Source organism: Neovison vison, chromosome 6 (genome assembly GCF_020171115.1).
Source record: "Neovison vison isolate M4711 chromosome 6, ASM_NN_V1, whole genome shotgun sequence".
NCBI lineage: Eukaryota > Metazoa > Chordata > Mammalia > Carnivora > Mustelidae > Neogale > Neogale vison.
Genome location: NC_058096.1, coordinates 82,292,026 through 82,309,243, shown reverse-complemented (window position 1 = coordinate 82,309,243; position 17,218 = coordinate 82,292,026). Strand labels below are relative to the sequence as shown.

The 17,218-nt window shown below is 37.8% G+C and overlaps 1 protein-coding gene across 4 annotated transcripts in view; it reads right to left on the bottom strand.

Moving 5' to 3' along the window:
• LEKR1 (leucine, glutamate and lysine rich 1) overlaps nt 1-17,218 on the bottom strand; it is a 186,668-nt gene that overhangs the window by 10,498 nt on the left and 158,952 nt on the right. For all 4 annotated transcript variants that reach the window (XM_044251661.1, XM_044251664.1, XM_044251665.1 and 1 more), the window contains 2 exons: nt 8,998-9,162; nt 5,482-5,781 (listed from right to left, as the gene is read on the bottom strand). In XM_044251661.1, coding sequence (XP_044107596.1) covers nt 5,482-5,781; nt 8,998-9,162 — 465 coding nt within the window. The remainder of the gene's footprint in view (nt 1-5,481; nt 5,782-8,997; nt 9,163-17,218) is intronic.

Here is a 17,218-nt window from a genome sequence, read left to right as displayed (position 1 = left end):
GCTCTATTTTCAACTTTATGAGGAACCTCTGTGCTGTTTTCCAGAGTGGTTGCACCAGCTTGCATTCCTACCGACAGTGTAGGAGGGTTCCCCTTTCCCTGCATCCTCGCTTTCTTCTACTTTCTGGAAAATTTATTCATCTTTATCATCTAACCCAAGTATTGACTTTTTTTACTTCAGCTCTTATATCTTAATAGTTACTCTTACTCTTTACTCATGGCCTCCTCCTCACATTCTAAGGATGCAATATTTTTTCTTTTCTCTTTGAGGATATTAATTATGCTCTTTTTTGAAGCTCACATTTGCTCCCTGCATTATTTTGTATCTTTTTCTTCTGAGTTCTTTTTTGCTTATCTGTTTGATCTTTGTTTCTGTCTCAGATTAGAGGTATTTCTAAAACTTTTGGTGGTTTTTTGGCTGTTCATGTTTTTAAAAATGAGTTTCCAAAATGTTATTGGAAGCTACATGAGAGTTTACGTGGGGGCTTATTGATTTGCTATACTTTTTAGTGGGTAGATAAGACATGACTATCGTCATTGCACTGGGAGACCCCAATTATCAGGATCCATAGGTCTTGTCTTGTTTTTTGAGCCATCTCATTTCTCCAGAGAGGGCACTTCCAATTTCCTAGCTGTTGATATATAAACCCAGTTGTCTGTGTTCTGGGAAGTAAATGGGTAAAGTGGAAGAGGTGGTCTCATTCTTCTAGATAAAGACTTTCATTCCAGCCTTCTCCCACATTCTGCTGTTCTGTAACCTCAGGTCCAAAGCCTCTCACATTCAGTGTTTCTAGAATGTAAATCTTTGGTATCCTGCCAGAATGTTGAGTGAGGGTTGCTTAGGAGTTAGGGAGGGCATATGAGGATCTATCTGTTCCTTTTACATTCACACAACCCCATTTTCAGATCCACTGTTCTCTCTTTCAGAAGGTTCTGGTATCTCCAGTTCCTGAGCCTTTCCAGGGCTGTGTCACATAATCCTTTTAGGGGTTCACCCCAATCCCTACAGGCATTAGGTTTCAACATCCTACAGTCTACTAATTCCTTCTGAATTATTTTCCAAAATTTGGTCAATATCTCTTTCTTTCTTTCTTTTTAAAGATTTTGTTTATTTATTTATTTGACAGAGATCACAAGTAGGCAGAGAGGCAGGCAGAGAGAGAGGAGGAAGCAATCTCCCTGTTGAGCAGAGAGCCTGATGCGGGGCTCGATCCCAGGACCCTGGGATCATGACCTGAGCCGAAGGCAGAGGCCTTAACCCACTGAGCCACCCAGGTGCCCCAGTCAATATCTCTTTCATCTGATGTCAACTCCTTCCTCTCCTGTTCTCTTTTCCTTATGGACGTATTCACACTGTCATTTTAGTGCTGTTTTGAGATGAAGCATAGATAAACATATGTACTCAATTCTCCATGTTTAACCAAGAACATTCCTTTTTATCTTTGAATGCCTTTGAGTTTCATTAGATGATTAGAGAAATTGATAGATTTTAAAACTTTTGGATTTACCACATTCTTCCTCTGGATTACAACAAGACCCCTGACAGCGGGGTGGGGCGGGGCCACACTGTCTTGACAGGACTCATATAAAGCTAGTAGGAAGGAAAACTGGCAGCAAGGAGCATGCGATCTATTTTAACCTGGTTTTAAATAATGATGTTCTGTTCTTTAACATATTAAGTTTCTCTTCTGACTTCTTTCTTCCTTAAAAAAGTATTTCAGGGATGCCTGGGTGGCTCAGTTAGTGAAGCCTCTGCCTCCAGCTCAGGTTATGATCCCAGGGTCCTAGGATGGAGCCTTGGATCTGGCTCCCTGCTCAGAGGGGAGCCTACTTGTTCCTCTCCCTCTGCTGCTCCCCCTGCTTGTGTTCTCTCTGTTAAATAAATAAATGAAATCTTTAAAAAATTATTTCAATTTTTTGTGTGTGTGTCATCTCCCTATGAAAAATTTTCATGGGCCCTCTTTTCTCATTCACATTTCCCATTCAGTTTTACGTTCCATTTTTTTCCTCTTATTCACCTGCACCTCTCCTTGCTTCACCTTCTTGACCCCCGCTGTCTCTGTGGACACTCTCCAATAATTCATGCAGGGATGCCCATTTGCCCTTTAGAGGCTCTGGCTTTCCTCCTATCCTAGAAAACATTCTTCAAACAATTAAAAGCAAAGTCCACCCATTGTCTGACCCCTTGAAAGAGAATAGGGCTTTCCTGTCCTTAATTAGCTTCCTTATTAGACCATTAATTTATCTTCATTCTAATGAGAATTTGCTCTTCACTTAAATGTTTATTTCTCTAGAATCTGAGAAATTTCAAGTGTCTGGAATGTATGCTCAAAATAATAGTGTTTTTCACTTTACATACTACCACCTCTATTCTTTCTGGCTCATAAATCCTATCACTTTTATTGTCTCATTTCCTCTTTTTTATAAGAATATTCTGGACTTTGGCATGCTTAATCAGAGAACCAGCCTTAATTATTTACTCTTACAGTTCAATGGTAATTATTTAACTTCTAATGGAAAATCTAATCTACCTTCCTTCCTCCCACCCTAGCTAAAGGAAGTCTGTTCCCAGGATTGTCCTTAGGTAACTTTACTTTTAGAATGATCCCTTTCTAGGGGTGCCTGGGTGGTTCAGTGGGTTAAAGCCTCTGCCTTCAGCTCAGGTCATGATCCCAGGGTCCTTGTATCCGAGCCCCACATCGGGCTCTCTGCTCAGCAGGAAGCCTGCTTCCTCCTCTCTCTCTGCCTGCCTCTCTGCCTACTTGTGATCTTTCTCTGTCAAATAAATAAATAAAATCTTTAAAAAAAAAAAAAAGAAAAAGAATGATCCCTTTCTATTCCCCAGGAATGATCAATGATTGTTTATGGGCCAAACCAGTGTCTTGTATATTTCAAAACTATGCATGAAAAACACAAACAAACAAACTCCATCTCTAAGGGGCTTCCTTTTAATGACCAATTAAAATTCCAATTAATGACCAGGAAGGGCTTCACATCTAGCTGCCTTTGTCTGAAAAAGAAATTCACTCTTCACTTTTAATCTAGCTTCTCTTGCCAAAGTTACCTCTAGTGCCTCTGAGATTGGCAGCCTCTAGAATAGCCCCCAGTTATCCCCGCCCTCTCGCTTATTCACCCTCTTGTGCAATCCCTTTGCCTTGAATGCAAGCTGGACTTAACTGACTCATTTATAATGAACAGAATTTAGCAGAAGCACTGGGATGTCAGTTCTGAGATTAGGTTAGACTGTGACACCCTCTCTTGCACTCTCAGTCTTGCCAGCTTGCTTGCTCTGAGGGAAGTCAGCTCCATGTGTAAGTTGTTCTATGGAGAAGGTTCTTATTGCAAGGAACTGAGGGAGTCCTCTGACCAATAGCCAACAAGGCGCTAAGGCTTTCAGCCCAACAGCCATAATAAAATGAATCCTGCTAACAACCACAAAGTGAGCATGAGAACAAATTCTCCTCTAGTTCAGCCTTCAGACAAAATTGTACCCCTGATCCCCTGACACCTACTTCGTGAGAGGTTTTAAGCCAGAGGTACCCAGCTAAGCCACATTCAGATCCTGACCCACAGAAACTATGAGATAGTAAGTGTTTGTTATTTGAAACTACTGAATTTGAGAATAATTTATTGTGCAGCAAGGGATAACAAATACAGGTCCTTAAGGCCAATTTTTAAGACTGAGGCTATGCTTTTTATATGTTAAGTCTTTGTTTAGGTCATTCTTTCCTCTGGATGGCAATTTTTTTTTTTTTTTTTTTTTTAGAGGGAGTAGGGGAGAGGCAGAGGGAGAGAGAGGATCTTAAGCAAGCACATACATCAGTGCAGGGCCTGATGTGGGACTCGATCTCATGACCCTGAGATCATGACCTGAGTCAAAATCAAGAGTCAGATGCTTAACCAACTGAGCCACCTAGGTGCCCCTGGATGTCAATTTAATTACTCATGTAAGATTTTCTTTAAATTTTTTCTTCGAAAGCATGAAATGGCAGTTGTCAGTCTTGTTCATAATTGCAGAGATAGGGCCTAGCACAGTGCCTGGTGCCTACACGAGGCTCAGTATATACTTACTGGATTCAACCCTTCTATTTCTTCTGCTTGTCCTAGTTTATAGGATACTCCTTACTTTCCATATTGCCATTTCTTTGGTGATTTAAGAGTTACAAAACCTGCTGGTCTAATTGCCTTGACCTTTCTTTCCCTAACCTGCCGTTCCTTCTCTAGAGCTTCACTGCTGCTGTCTCACTTGAAGCAAACCCACATTGCCTCTCTTCTTAGGGTTTCCTCAGTGGAACTGAGTCCATGTGTGCTCTCCCTTCCCCCTCCTGCCTGCCTGTGAAGCAGCTCTTTTTATCAGGGAGGCTGTGCTGCTGCGTGTCAGCAGAAGACTCTCAGCTGACCCCCTAAACATCTGGAGAGGTAAGTAGTATGCTTAGTGTTATTTTAAAGGGAAGGAAGGAAGGAAAAAAGGATGGAAGGAAGGAAGGAAGGAAGGAAGGAAGGAAATGAAATGAAATGAAATGAAATGAATGAAACCTGGAGATGCTGAGTGCTAAGCCTGAGGGTCACTTTGAAATTTAGAAGCAGAATCACTGGAATTCAGGTTTCCTGAAATAGGAAACATAGTATCGTGGAAATTCAAATATGAATCTTGGTTCCTTCATGCTGTGTGACCCAAACTGCTTAGCAGTTCAGAAATAAGACTTTTTTAGGAAAAAAACTCAAATCGAAATAAGTCTATTCCAGTTTAAATAAAACATTGCTGAAATAATCATGCATACATAAGAAAGAAGACCAACACATGTAAATTACCTTATAGTTTAGGTTGACAGAAAGATAAGCCCAAAAAGAAATTATTTTTAAAATATATTGTCCTAGGGTTCCCAGGTGGCTCAGCCAGTTAAGTGTCTGCCTTTGGCTCAGGTCATGATCTCAGGGTCCTGGGATAGAGCCCCACATCTAGGCTCTCTGCTCAGCAGGGAGACTGCCCATCCCTCTGCACCTCCCTTCCCCCTACCCCCGCTCATGCTCTCTCTCTCTCCCAAATTAACAAATAAATATCTTAAAAAACAAAATAAAATATATTGTCCAAATTATTTTCTGAACTTAAGCAGCAGGTGCTCTAAAAGTTTCTTTAGCAAAGATTTAGTGTCCAAACAAATAAGACATACATACACAAAGATTTCTAGTCTCTGAAGTTTTAAATGGTCATTTACAACAGAGTAGAACTGGGTGCCAGGAAACCATAGAGATTATGAAGTCCAGTGAATTCATTTTATAGAAAAGGAAATGAGGTGCAGAGAGGTTAAGTGACTGCCTAGATAAGAACACAACCAGGATGTAATTCCAAGTCCCTGACTCATAATCCCCAACTCTTTGAGTGACACCAAGCTGCCTTTCATGTTTCTGTCTGCTTGTCTAGTTTTGGGAAAGAATGTGTGCTCTTTCACTAATGGCAATGCCACCGCCCTCTGCTCCTTACCTGTTCCTGGGCCTCATTAAACTGCTGTATCAGTTGTGTTTGTGCCAGCATTACTCTTTCTAGCTCATCTGACTTCTGCTGCATTTCCTTCCTCAAGTCCTCCGAAACAGAATCATTACTAGCAATTTCCTTCTTCAAGCGGGATTCAAATTCTGCAACCACATTTTTCAGGTTTTTGATTTCTTTCTCCTTTGACTCAGAATCTTCAGTGTAGCGGATACAAGATTCACGGAGTTTTTCTTCAAGGGTGGCCACTTCCAGCCTTAGCTCTCTGGTAGCACCTGTGATTAAGTCTGATATCTGTAAGATAATATCGTCTATTAGGTTGTAGGCAATATGTCTAGGTAACCACAGAGTTCTTAAAGTTCTAAGAGGTTTATTCTAAGTAATCAGTGTACCTGTCTGATCAAATGAAAATAAATCCTATGACATTATGTAGGCCTCCAAGATTTTCTTTTTAAAAGTTAAGACTAAAATGTATTTTGATCACTTTAAATGGAATTGCATATTAATCACTTGGGCATCCTTGGAAATATAAATATCTGTGTCTGGACTGAGTTACCAAGGACAGCTCAAGTCTTGATCCAGGTCTGGATTCAGTATGGGGTGGCTTTGGGACCTAGAAATGCCTGATGTTTGGGGATGCATGTAGTGAGCACCACAGTTAAATTCTACTCATACCATAGCAATAAAGTTTTCATTTGATAGATTTTTTTCTTATAAAAAAAATGACTGGAGGTACCCCAGACACTGCACCTTCTAGAGCAGCACTGCCCAGTAGAACTTTCTGTGATGATAGAGATATTCTGTGATGTCCAATATGGTAGCCACTAGCCACAGGTGCCTAATGACAGTACTGTGTAAATATATGTTTAGCAACTGATTGACATACACACAAAAGCCAGATTTGTATCTAGTCTCCATGGTATAAATATACTCACCAGAGCCAATTCCAAGGTGACATCACCAACTGCTGAGTTGGGAAGAGAGGCACTCAATAGGCTTTGGTTTGCCAGTACTAACTGGTGAGCATTTAAAATGTGGCTAATGTGACTGAGGAACCAAATTTTAAATTTTGTTTAATTTTAATTAATTGAAATTATAGTTGCCACTCATGGCTAACATATTAGACTGTGCAATTCTAGAGACTACCAGAACAGTTTGAAAATATACTGTCTCTGTAGGTGGTACCTCTAGATAAAGAGATGAGGGAATGAGAGATAAAGAGATGAGAGAAGATGAACAGCTTTTCCCGAGAGTCATGGGAGCTTTAGAAGGGAAAAGGCTGCTTGTTTTCTTTCTCCTTAAAAAACAAAACAAAGAACAGAAAACAAACCAGGAAGAGCAAAGTTGCTTCTGATGAAATATATCATTATTTATGCTATGGATATCATCATATTATATTAGTACAACCAGAAACCAATCCATGAAGAATCTGGAAAACATTTGGAGAACAAAGTTTCAAGGATTTTGTGAACTATTACTTAAGCGTTATGTATCCAAAATCTGTTTCAAATGTTAAATTTACATTAAGAGAAACTTCTGTAAGAAATCTATTCACACTAACTTCAAAAATTAAATTAATATTCCATTATATTCAATTAATCCAGGAAGGAAAAGGATCATTACTAGGTCTGAGCAGTAGTTTCCATCATTAAGAGGAGAGTTGACACTGAACTAGATCAGGTTATCCTCAGGAGAGAAGACTCACAGAGCCACAAATGTATTTTGATCTCTTCAAAAAGGGAGTCAGCTTTTAAAAATCAAGAGAATTTTCTTACAAAATATGGGTTTATGACTTCTTTTGAAAAACCATAACCCTTGGCAACCCCTGCCTTAAGAGGGCCCTTCTTGGAGAAAACTAGTCTAGAAGAGGTAGAAATTTGGGTGAGCTGAGACTTCAAGCTCCCAGCAAATGCACCATTGTCCCAATAGAACATTATTTACAAAACGCAAATTCAAAGATAAAATTATTAAGAATTTCAAGACAACATTTGCAGAGGATTAAACCCAAGTGGCATGAGGCCATTTATTTGAGTGTGGGGCCCTGAGATACTATACTTGTCATATACTCATGTAGCTGGCCCTGCTTATCATTCACAGCGCTATTGAAAAGGCTGTACCAGGTGTACCTGGGTGTCTGCCTTCAGCTCAGGTCATGATCCCAGGGTCCTGAGATCAAGCCCTGTGTTGGGCTCCCTGCTCAGTGGAGAGTCTGCTTCTCCTCTGCTCCCTCTACTGCTCCCCCTGCTTGTGCTCTCTCCTCTCTCTCTGACAAATAAATAAATAAAATATTTTAAAAAGAGAGAAAAAAAAGAGAGAAGGCAAGGCTGTACTGTATCTCTTCTACACCTGTAGAGGCCATTAGCTCTCATCTGATACTTAATTTACACAGACTGTTAGTGAGTTTACCCACTGGGTCTTGGTTAATACACACACATATACATACACAAAAACATGCATATACATGACACTGAGGTCTTATAATAACATGGCAACCTAAACAAAACCTTAGATTATGGTTAGGGGGCTTCTGGATGGTTCAGTTGGCAGAGCATGGGACTTGATCTTGGGGTTGTGAGCTCGTGCCCCATGTTGGGTGTAGAAATTACTTAAAAATGAAATCTTCAAAAAAATTATGTTTAGGACATCCTGTTTCAGAAATTATGAAGGAGGATTATGTTCTTAAAATATTTCCCTTCATTCAAAAATATCTAGAATTGGAAATATTCATAATTGAAAGAGATAGGCTTTAGTTGTTAGCTTTAGTTGTAAATAAAATGTTAATTATCATTATCATTTGATGTTGGATATTTGAGGTATTGGAATATCTAACCATACTAATTATTAGTTATGTAATTTATACTCTTTTATTTTTATTTATTTATTTTAAAGATTTTACTTATTTGAAAGAGAGAGGGAGCATGAAGTGAGGGGAGACGCAGACAGTGAGGGAGAAGCAGACTCTCCACTGAGAGCTGAGCCAAACCTGGGACTGGATCCCAGGACCCTAAAATCATGACCTGAGCCAAAGTCAGATGCTTAACTGACTAAGCCACCCTAATGTCCCTAATTTATGTTGTTTTAAAAGTAAAGTAAAAGTAAAACACACTTAGGTGTCTCCGTAAGTTAAGCATCAGACTTCTGGCTCAGGTCATGATCCCAGGGTCCTGCGATCCAGCCCTTAGTGCACTGTGCTCCCTGCTCAGCGGGGAGTCTGCTTCTCCTCCTCCCACCCCCATTTGTGATCTTTCTCTCTCTAATAAATAAAATCTTTTTTAAAAGTTTTGTAGAAAAAATTCTATTAGTAGTTGTATTATATGCTTATAGGATTTATCTCAGCTATTCCTTCTGTAGACTATCCAAACCATTCCACCTATGTAGTTAAAACCAAGGCACAGTGAACCTCAGGAATGCTCCTTGAGTTAAAAATACTGTACAATGTTCTTAGAAGGAAATAACCAACATCTATAGTTTCAAACCCATTAAATAACAATGAACATCATGATCACAGACCTTTGTTTGTAGTTCCTCTTGTTCTTTCTTATACTTTTGGATTATTTCTTGGTGTTTTTCCTTTTCAATATCAAGTTCCAGTTTAGCTTCTTCCTTAAAAAGCAGAGCTTGCTCTTCAAATTCAACTAAGTGTCGGGCTCTTTCCTTGGCCAGCTCAGATTCAATCTAGAAAACAGCATTTAACACACATATAAAGGCATTTGACCTTAAGATGAGTAAATCAAGCTTATTTTCAGACTCTAATTTAAAAAAAATAATTTTAATATTAATTTTTTAATGAATCTAATTTTTAAATTCTAATATTTAAAAATAATCTGACTCAGAACTTAGGCCAGAAAAATTGACTTTAGGTCAAATATTTCAAGATCCTCTAAGACCTTCTAAGACCTGTAAAATGAGTAGAGAAGTTAGGACCATATATTATGACAGTTTTCAGAAATATTAAAAGCCTAGTCTTCTGTATATTTGTATTATAAACTCAGTCCCTCCCAGAAACCCTATAAGAAAAAAAAAATAAAAAAGATTTGGAGGACTCAGACTACATTCCACTGAAAGCTCAGTGGGGATACAAAGTACAAATGTTGATTTTTGAATGGTCTTCTCTTGATGGTGATCCCAGAAAGTTTGAGAGTCACAAATTATCATTTTAACATGATACAGGCCAAAAGGATGATTAAAGAAAACACGGGGATGCCTTGTATTCATGTTGTACTTATACAGAACCACAGCACTGGAAGGGGTATTAGAAATCCTCTGGTTCCATTTCTCAAGCTTCTGTGAATTGTGGAAAGAAAAGCAAGGGTTTTGGATTCAAACGAAGTTGAGTTTAAATCCTGGCTCTAAACCCTGGCTCTGCCACATTCTAACTATATAATCTTAAATTGTGATTGTAACCTCTCCTGGTAGAGTTACAACTCATTCCCTTGGGAGTTGTTATGAGGATAAACAGGACAAAACATCTGTATAAAGCTCTAGCATGAGCAGGGATTCAATAGTCAGTGGAGATGACTTCTGTGCTCTGACTCTTCAGTCTCTCCTACAGATAGACTGACTGCATCAAACGATTGTCTGCCCTATGCCTCAGCACCACTAGAAACCATAACTCACTCCTTCCCAGCAAGCATTTCCATCTTCAGACAGTGCTAAGCGTTAGGCAGTTTTTCCTTTAGCTGAGCCAACATCTGTCTCCCTGTGGTTTTTAACCATTGCTTTTGGCTCTGCCTAGCAAGAAAGAACAAATCTGAGTACTGGAGTCATTCAGGCCTGATCGTTCATCTAGTGAGATTAGAGCATCTCAGTGACAGGCTGATTCTAGATTTACATTGTGCCATGATTATAAATTCCTAGAGGGAGTAAATGCCAGATAACTGGCAAGAATAATTGTCAAACTTGACTTACTGTGATTCATACCACTACGAGAGGAAGAAAGAGGTCAACGTGAATTTCTCAGGGAAACACTAAAGCCAGGGTACCAGGAAAGAGAAAATTTGCTAAGAAAGTTTACATAAAGTCCTTCAAATTAAATAAAATACAGATAAAAGACTAGCCCCAGTGTGGGGTCAGTCACATTTATTGTACCGTTATAGGACTAAGCATTTCCTCCAAGGCAAAACAATTATGTTTGTACTCAATGCAAGGAGTTATTTTGGCTCTTTCAAAATAAGTTTCTGTATTGTTTGAGAAAAAGGATGCTAAGGATCGTTTAGGAACTTGATAGCATTGCTCAAATGTGTTTTTCTCAGACTCCTAAAGGCAAGGGAAGCCTCAGGGGCACTCAGGAAAAAACAAAAAAACAAAAAACAGATGTTCTTCTAAATTCCAGGTAATTATATCTACCCGGCTCCTGCTAGCCATGAAGACAGGTGTCTCAAATAAACGGTCTGAACCAGAAACCTAGATACAATCCCTCCCCACCTGTTCCTTCCCCAGTCAAGACACAGTAACCACATTCCATCTAGTTATTCAGGTCAGCAACTGGGGCGTCATTTTTATCCTTTACCCTTAATCCAACACTAAGTTCTATTCACTTTGTCTCCAAAAGATGCCTTGAGTCCATTCATTTCTTTTCATTTCCATTCCTAACACTCTAGTTCTGGCCACCATCATCTCTCCACTGGCCTCCTTACTTCCATTCCTTCTCTCCAATTCATTATCCACCCAGCAGGGTGTTCTTTACAAAATGCAAATTGGATTGTATTACTCCCTCTTAGTGGTTTCTCAGGGTGTTAGTATAAAATAAAAATTCCTATACATGATCTGCTCTTGGGTCACCACCAGCCCATGTGACACCTTTGTGTGAACTAACAAAGCGTCCCTTCCTCATACAAACATAGCGTCATGCTGAGCACAGCACCTGGTGGGCAGAGCACTGGCTGGATTCCAGCTCCCTTTTCTCTCTTGGCCCGCATGACTGTGTTGGGCAAGCACACCGTCTACGGCAGCCCTGGACTTCTCCCACCTGACTTGCACTTTCCCCATTTGATTCCGACACAGTGCTCCAACCACACTGGAATAGATAAGACCATATGAAAGGAGGATATCAAATGCAAAACATTTAAAAAACTTGCAAAGTATAACTTAAACAGTTAATAGCCTACAAGATACCTTGACACTATTAAAAAACACAACTAATTAAAACATATTTTGAGAAGCTGAAGAAAAATGTGAGCTAAGGTACTAAAATATCAAGCATTCCAAAAAAAATTCCTTGTGTGGCTAATTGGTAGAGCCAAATAGTTGTTTTAGGACAAAAAGACATCTTTCAGAATATGGACCAATTGCTTGAATTAAGAGAATAAGAATATATGCAGACTAGACGGGACAGGACGAACTATAAATTAGATGATGGAAAGACTTTAGAAGGACTCTTTAAAATATTTTTTTTTTAGTTTATTATGGGGAGGAGGCTGTGTAGGAAATCAGAATCCCTAGAAGAAGATGAAACCTGGAAGTATTCAGGGAAGAAAAGGAAGTAGCTGATAGACCGAACAAGTTAAGTAGCAAGTCAGGTAGCAAGTCCTTCTTGCCCCTAAATTATTCCTTGGAATCAACTACTGTAGGTAAAGAAAGAGGGAAAAAAAAGAAGAAGAAATAGGAAGAAGTGGAAGCCTGGGTGGCTCAGTTGATTAAGTGTCTGCCTTTGACTCAGGTCATGATCCCAGGGTCTTTGGATCTAGTCCAGTGTAGGGCTCCTTGCTCAGCAGGGAGTCTGCTTCTCCTTCTGCCAGCTGTTCCCCCTACTTGGGAGCAAATGTGCTCTTTCTCTCTCTCTCTCTGATAAATAGGTAAATAAAATCTTTTAAAAATTAGGAATAAAAGGAATAGAAGGAAGGTGGGAAATAAAAAGCATGTAGATAGAAAAGAGAAGAGTGATTTACTATTACTGAGTTGATTTTTAATTTGGACAACCAGAGAAAGAAGCAAAGTAACGAGTTTCAGGTGGGATTTCTAAACATTTAAGGAAGTTGCAATGCATGCAAAGGGCCATCTGAATGTGTTGACACTGTAGCATAGAAAGATGATACTACTGGTTCCTTCATAATGTGAACAGTTTGAACAAAATGATGAGCAAACAAACATAATGATTTTTTAAAATATTATTTAGAAATCTTTTTATTTATTTTATTTTTTTTTTAGAGATTATTTATTTGACAGAGAGCACAAGTAGGCAGAAAGAGCCGGGGAAGCCAGGCTCCCTTCTGAGCAGAGAGCCCGATGCTGGACTTGATCCCGGGATCCTGGGACCATGACCTGAGCCGGAGGCAGAGGCTTAACCCACTGAGCCACCCAGGTGCCCCCATAATGATTTTTAAGCCAGTGTATTGTCATTGAGATGAATTCATGCCAAATTATTGTGTTTATATTTCTTATATGTTGATATAAGCTCTTTAAAATATCTTAGATAGAGGCACCTGGGTGGCTCAGTTGATAAAGAGTCTGCCTTTAGCTCAGGTCATGGTCCTGGGGTCCTGGTATGGAGCTGGGCTCCCTGCTCAGCAAGGGGTCTGCTTCACCCTCTCCCTCTGCCCCTCCCCCTGCTCATGCTCTCTCTCTCACTGGCTCGATCTCAAAGAAATAGATAAAACCTTGAAAAAAAAAAACCTTAGATTAAAAAAAAACTTAGGTGGGAGAACTTATGTCTATGCAAAATAAATGAATGTGGTGATGGTGCTTATATAAAATATAAACCACTTTATATAGTAACTGATAGAAATTTTAATAATCATGGGGAAATTCTGATTTCTAAAACCAAAGCATGAATAGTATATGATCTTAGGAGTTAAACAAAGTAAAATAAATTGTTATCTCTGTACACATTTCATTTTTTGGTTTTTATTTATTTATTTATTTTGCTTTTTATTTACCCATATTGCCCAATACCTCAAACCCCTCCTTGGTGAAGACTTCCTGATGACTCTAGAACACTGAGTATGTTGTTTTTAATTCCCTTTGTATTTGTGTTGAAATGCATAATTAGTATTTTATAACACCTGTGTCTAACACTGATGTGCAAAATTCTTTCTTTGAATTATTTTCCAAGTCAGATATTTGTGATTGAAGAAAAATGTGAGCTATAATTTTCTGTCCATGGAGCCAAACACCATGTTGTAATATAATCACTCATTATTGACAATCCCTATAAGCAAGGGAATTTCAGGAAGTAGTAATTAGGTCATTTGTTTATATTTGATGTATGTATATAATATTAAAAAATATATCTCCTAAAAAGAAATTATTTTACTGTTTTCTAAAAGTTAAAAAAATGCTGGTTGAATACTAATTCTTCAGGTTATTTATGAATTAACTGATGAATAAATATATTGCAAAAGTAGATGATTACTCAAATACACAGACTTTGCAGTAAAAAAAATAATGCTAAGGAATCAGAATACATATTGAAGTCCTGCCAAGAACTGTGTAAACTCAGGATGAAAGGAGAGAATATTCACTTGCTACCAATACAGGCTGGGATGGCATGGTACAGAACACATTTTATAATATATATATTATATATAATAATAATAATAATATATGATTATTATTATTCACACTGGATTATGAAATAGGTTCAGAGAGGTTAAGTACCTTCACCAAGATCACAGAGGTATTATGAGATGGAGGGGGTGTGCACACTTAGATGTTTCTGGTAGATCCCATGGTTCAGCATGTTTCATTTTTCCATGTAGCCTGACTCTCCACACATCTACATAGAATAGTCATTAAGGGCATAGACTTGGTATTTATCTAGTTTCAAAATATTTGGGGATCTTTCCAGATAACCTTTTATTAATAAATTGTTTCAATTTCAGTGTGGTCAGAAAAAATATTTTATATGTCTTGAATACTTTTAAATTTGTTGAGAGTTATTTATGCTCTAGAATATGATCTATTTTAATAAATGTCCCATGTGTACTTGAGAAGAATGTTTATTCTGCTGTTAAATGGAGAATTTTATAAATATCAATTAGGTCATGTTAGTTAATAGTGTTGGTCAATGCATTTCTTAAAAATAAGTTGTTTTAAAAAACTACTATATTATTTTCCATAGAATATGTCTCTACTAACTTTCCAGGTATTTTTCTATCAGTTATTATTGAAAAAGGCCGATTACTGACATCTTTTACTCTAATTATAGATTTGTCTATTTCTTCTTGCTGTTCTATCAATTTTTGCTTTATTTAAAAACCCTGTTATTAGGTGAATAAACATTTAGGGTTATTATGTCTTCTTGGTGGACTAATCCCTTAAACATTATGAAATTATATTCAATATCCTTGCTAACATTCTAAATATTCTCTTATCTTTGAAATCTACTTTTCTTTTTAAAAAAGTATTTATTCATTTATTTGAGAGAGAGAGAGAGCACATGCTGGGGGGAGGTTCAGAGGGAAAGAGAGACTGAGAATCTTTCAGCAGACTGTGCTGAGCAGAGCCTGACTCGATCCCAGGACCCTGCCATCATGACCTGAGCAGAAATCAAGAGTCATCTGCCCAACCAACTAAGCCACCAAGGCACTCCAAAATTTACTTTTCTAATAGTAACTAGTTCCTCTTTCTTTTGTTTGTGTTAGCATATACTTGGTCTTATACATCCTTTATTTTTAATCTATTTGTTAAAATATTTATTTTAAAGTATATATATATATATATTTTTTTGTAGGGAACATATAGTAGAATCTTACATTTTTAACCAACATGACAATCTCTGTCATTTAATGGGGATATTTAGGCCAGGGCCTGACAAACTGTGGCCCACAGACAAAATGCAGCCACACCCATTCATTTGCTTATTATTGTCTATGGCTGCCTTTAAACCACGATGGGCAGAGTTGAGTGCTTGCAACAAAGACTCAATGTCCCCACAAAGCAAAAATATTTACTCTGAGGTCCTCTACAGAAAAAGTATGCTGACTCCTGGTTTAGGATTTACATTTAATTTATTGATATGATTAGCTTTAAATCTATCTTGCTATATGTTTTCTATTTGGCCCATCTCATCTTTTTGCTCTTCCTCTTTTTGTCTTCTTCTGAATTTTTTTTAATTCAATTTTATGTCCTTTGCTGGTTTGATAGCTATGATTCTTTTTCTATTTTTGTGGTTGCTTTAGAATTTATAGACTACATCTTTAACTTAATGCAGTCTGTGTTAGATCACCCAGGTGACAGATTCAACATTCCAAAAGAAAAGTCTGGTGAACTTGAAGACACACAGTTGAAACAATCCAAATGAAACAAAAATAGAAGACTTAAACAAGAACATCAGTGAGCTATGAGACAAATGTAAGCAGACTAATATATGCATAATTGGAATTCCCAAAGGACAGGAGAGAGAAGAAAGGACAGAAAAAATATTTGAAGAAATAATAGCAGAATAAAATTAAGAGTTAATGAAAACTATAAAGCAAACATTCAAGAAGCTCAGCAAAACCTCAAACACAGCAAGGAATATTCTAATCTAATTGCTCAAAAATAGTGATAGAAAAAAAATCTTAAAAGCAACCAAAAAATAATAGACATTATATAGAGAGGAACAAAGATAAGGATGACAGCAGATTTTTCATCAAAGACAGGATAAGGTCTAAGGATAAATATTTTTTCTGTCCTTTCTTCTCTCTCCTGTCCTTTGGGAATTCCAATTATGCATATATTAGTCCGCTTGCATTTGTCTCATAGCTCACTGATGTTCTTGTTTAAGTCTTCTATTTTTGTTTCATTTGGATTGTTTCAATTGTGTGTCTTCAAGTTCACCAGACTTTTCTTTTGGAATGTTGAATCTGTCATTAATCCTATCCTGTGTACTTTTTATCTTAGATACTGTATTTTTCATCTCTAGGAGTTCACTTTAGATCTTTTTAATGTCTTTTATATCTCTACTTAACAAGGTCACTTTTTCCTCTAGTTTTTGGGCAAATGGAATATGGTTATTGCAAGTGTTTTAATGTCCTTGTCTGCTAATTCTAATATCTGTGCCTTTCTGAATCAGTTTTTATTCATTGATTTTTCTCTCATTATGAGCCATATTTTCCCTTTCCTTTTGGATGGCAATGTTTTATTGAATGCAAGGCATTGTAAATTTTACCTTGTTAGATGCTGGATATTTTTGTATTCCTATGAGTATTACTGAACTCTGTTCTGGGATGCATTTGAATCGGCTTGATTTTTATAGATCTCCCTTTTAACATTTATTAGGCAGAATCAGCTCAGCATTTAGTCTAGGGCTAATTTTTTCCTACTACTGATGCAAGGCCCTTCTGACAAGCTTACCCAGTGCACTGTGAATTATAGGTCTTCCAGTCTGGCCTTGTGTAAGCATTTGGTACTCCTCCCTAGTCTTTTCAGATAGGTCTTTCTCTGCCTTTGGGAGTTTCCCCACACAGATGTACTGACCACACATATACTTAATATGTATATTAATACGTAACTCTTTGTAGCTCTTCAGTGTGCAGCTAGCTCTCCCCAGAGAACACGATCTTGTGAATTGTAGCTATCTTGGTCTCTCTGATTTCCTTAACTCAAAGAACCTGACAGACCTCCTAGATTCACACTTCCTGCACTGTGGCCTTAAATTTATTTCAAGGAACTACATTTGGGCAATCACGGAGCTCGCCTCATTTGTTCCTATCTGTAAGAATAATTGTCCTTTGTGGTCTGATACTGAGTATCTTGAAACCATTGTTTTGATCTTTTCTCCAGTGGTTTAGTTAGTAAGGAGGGAGAGTAA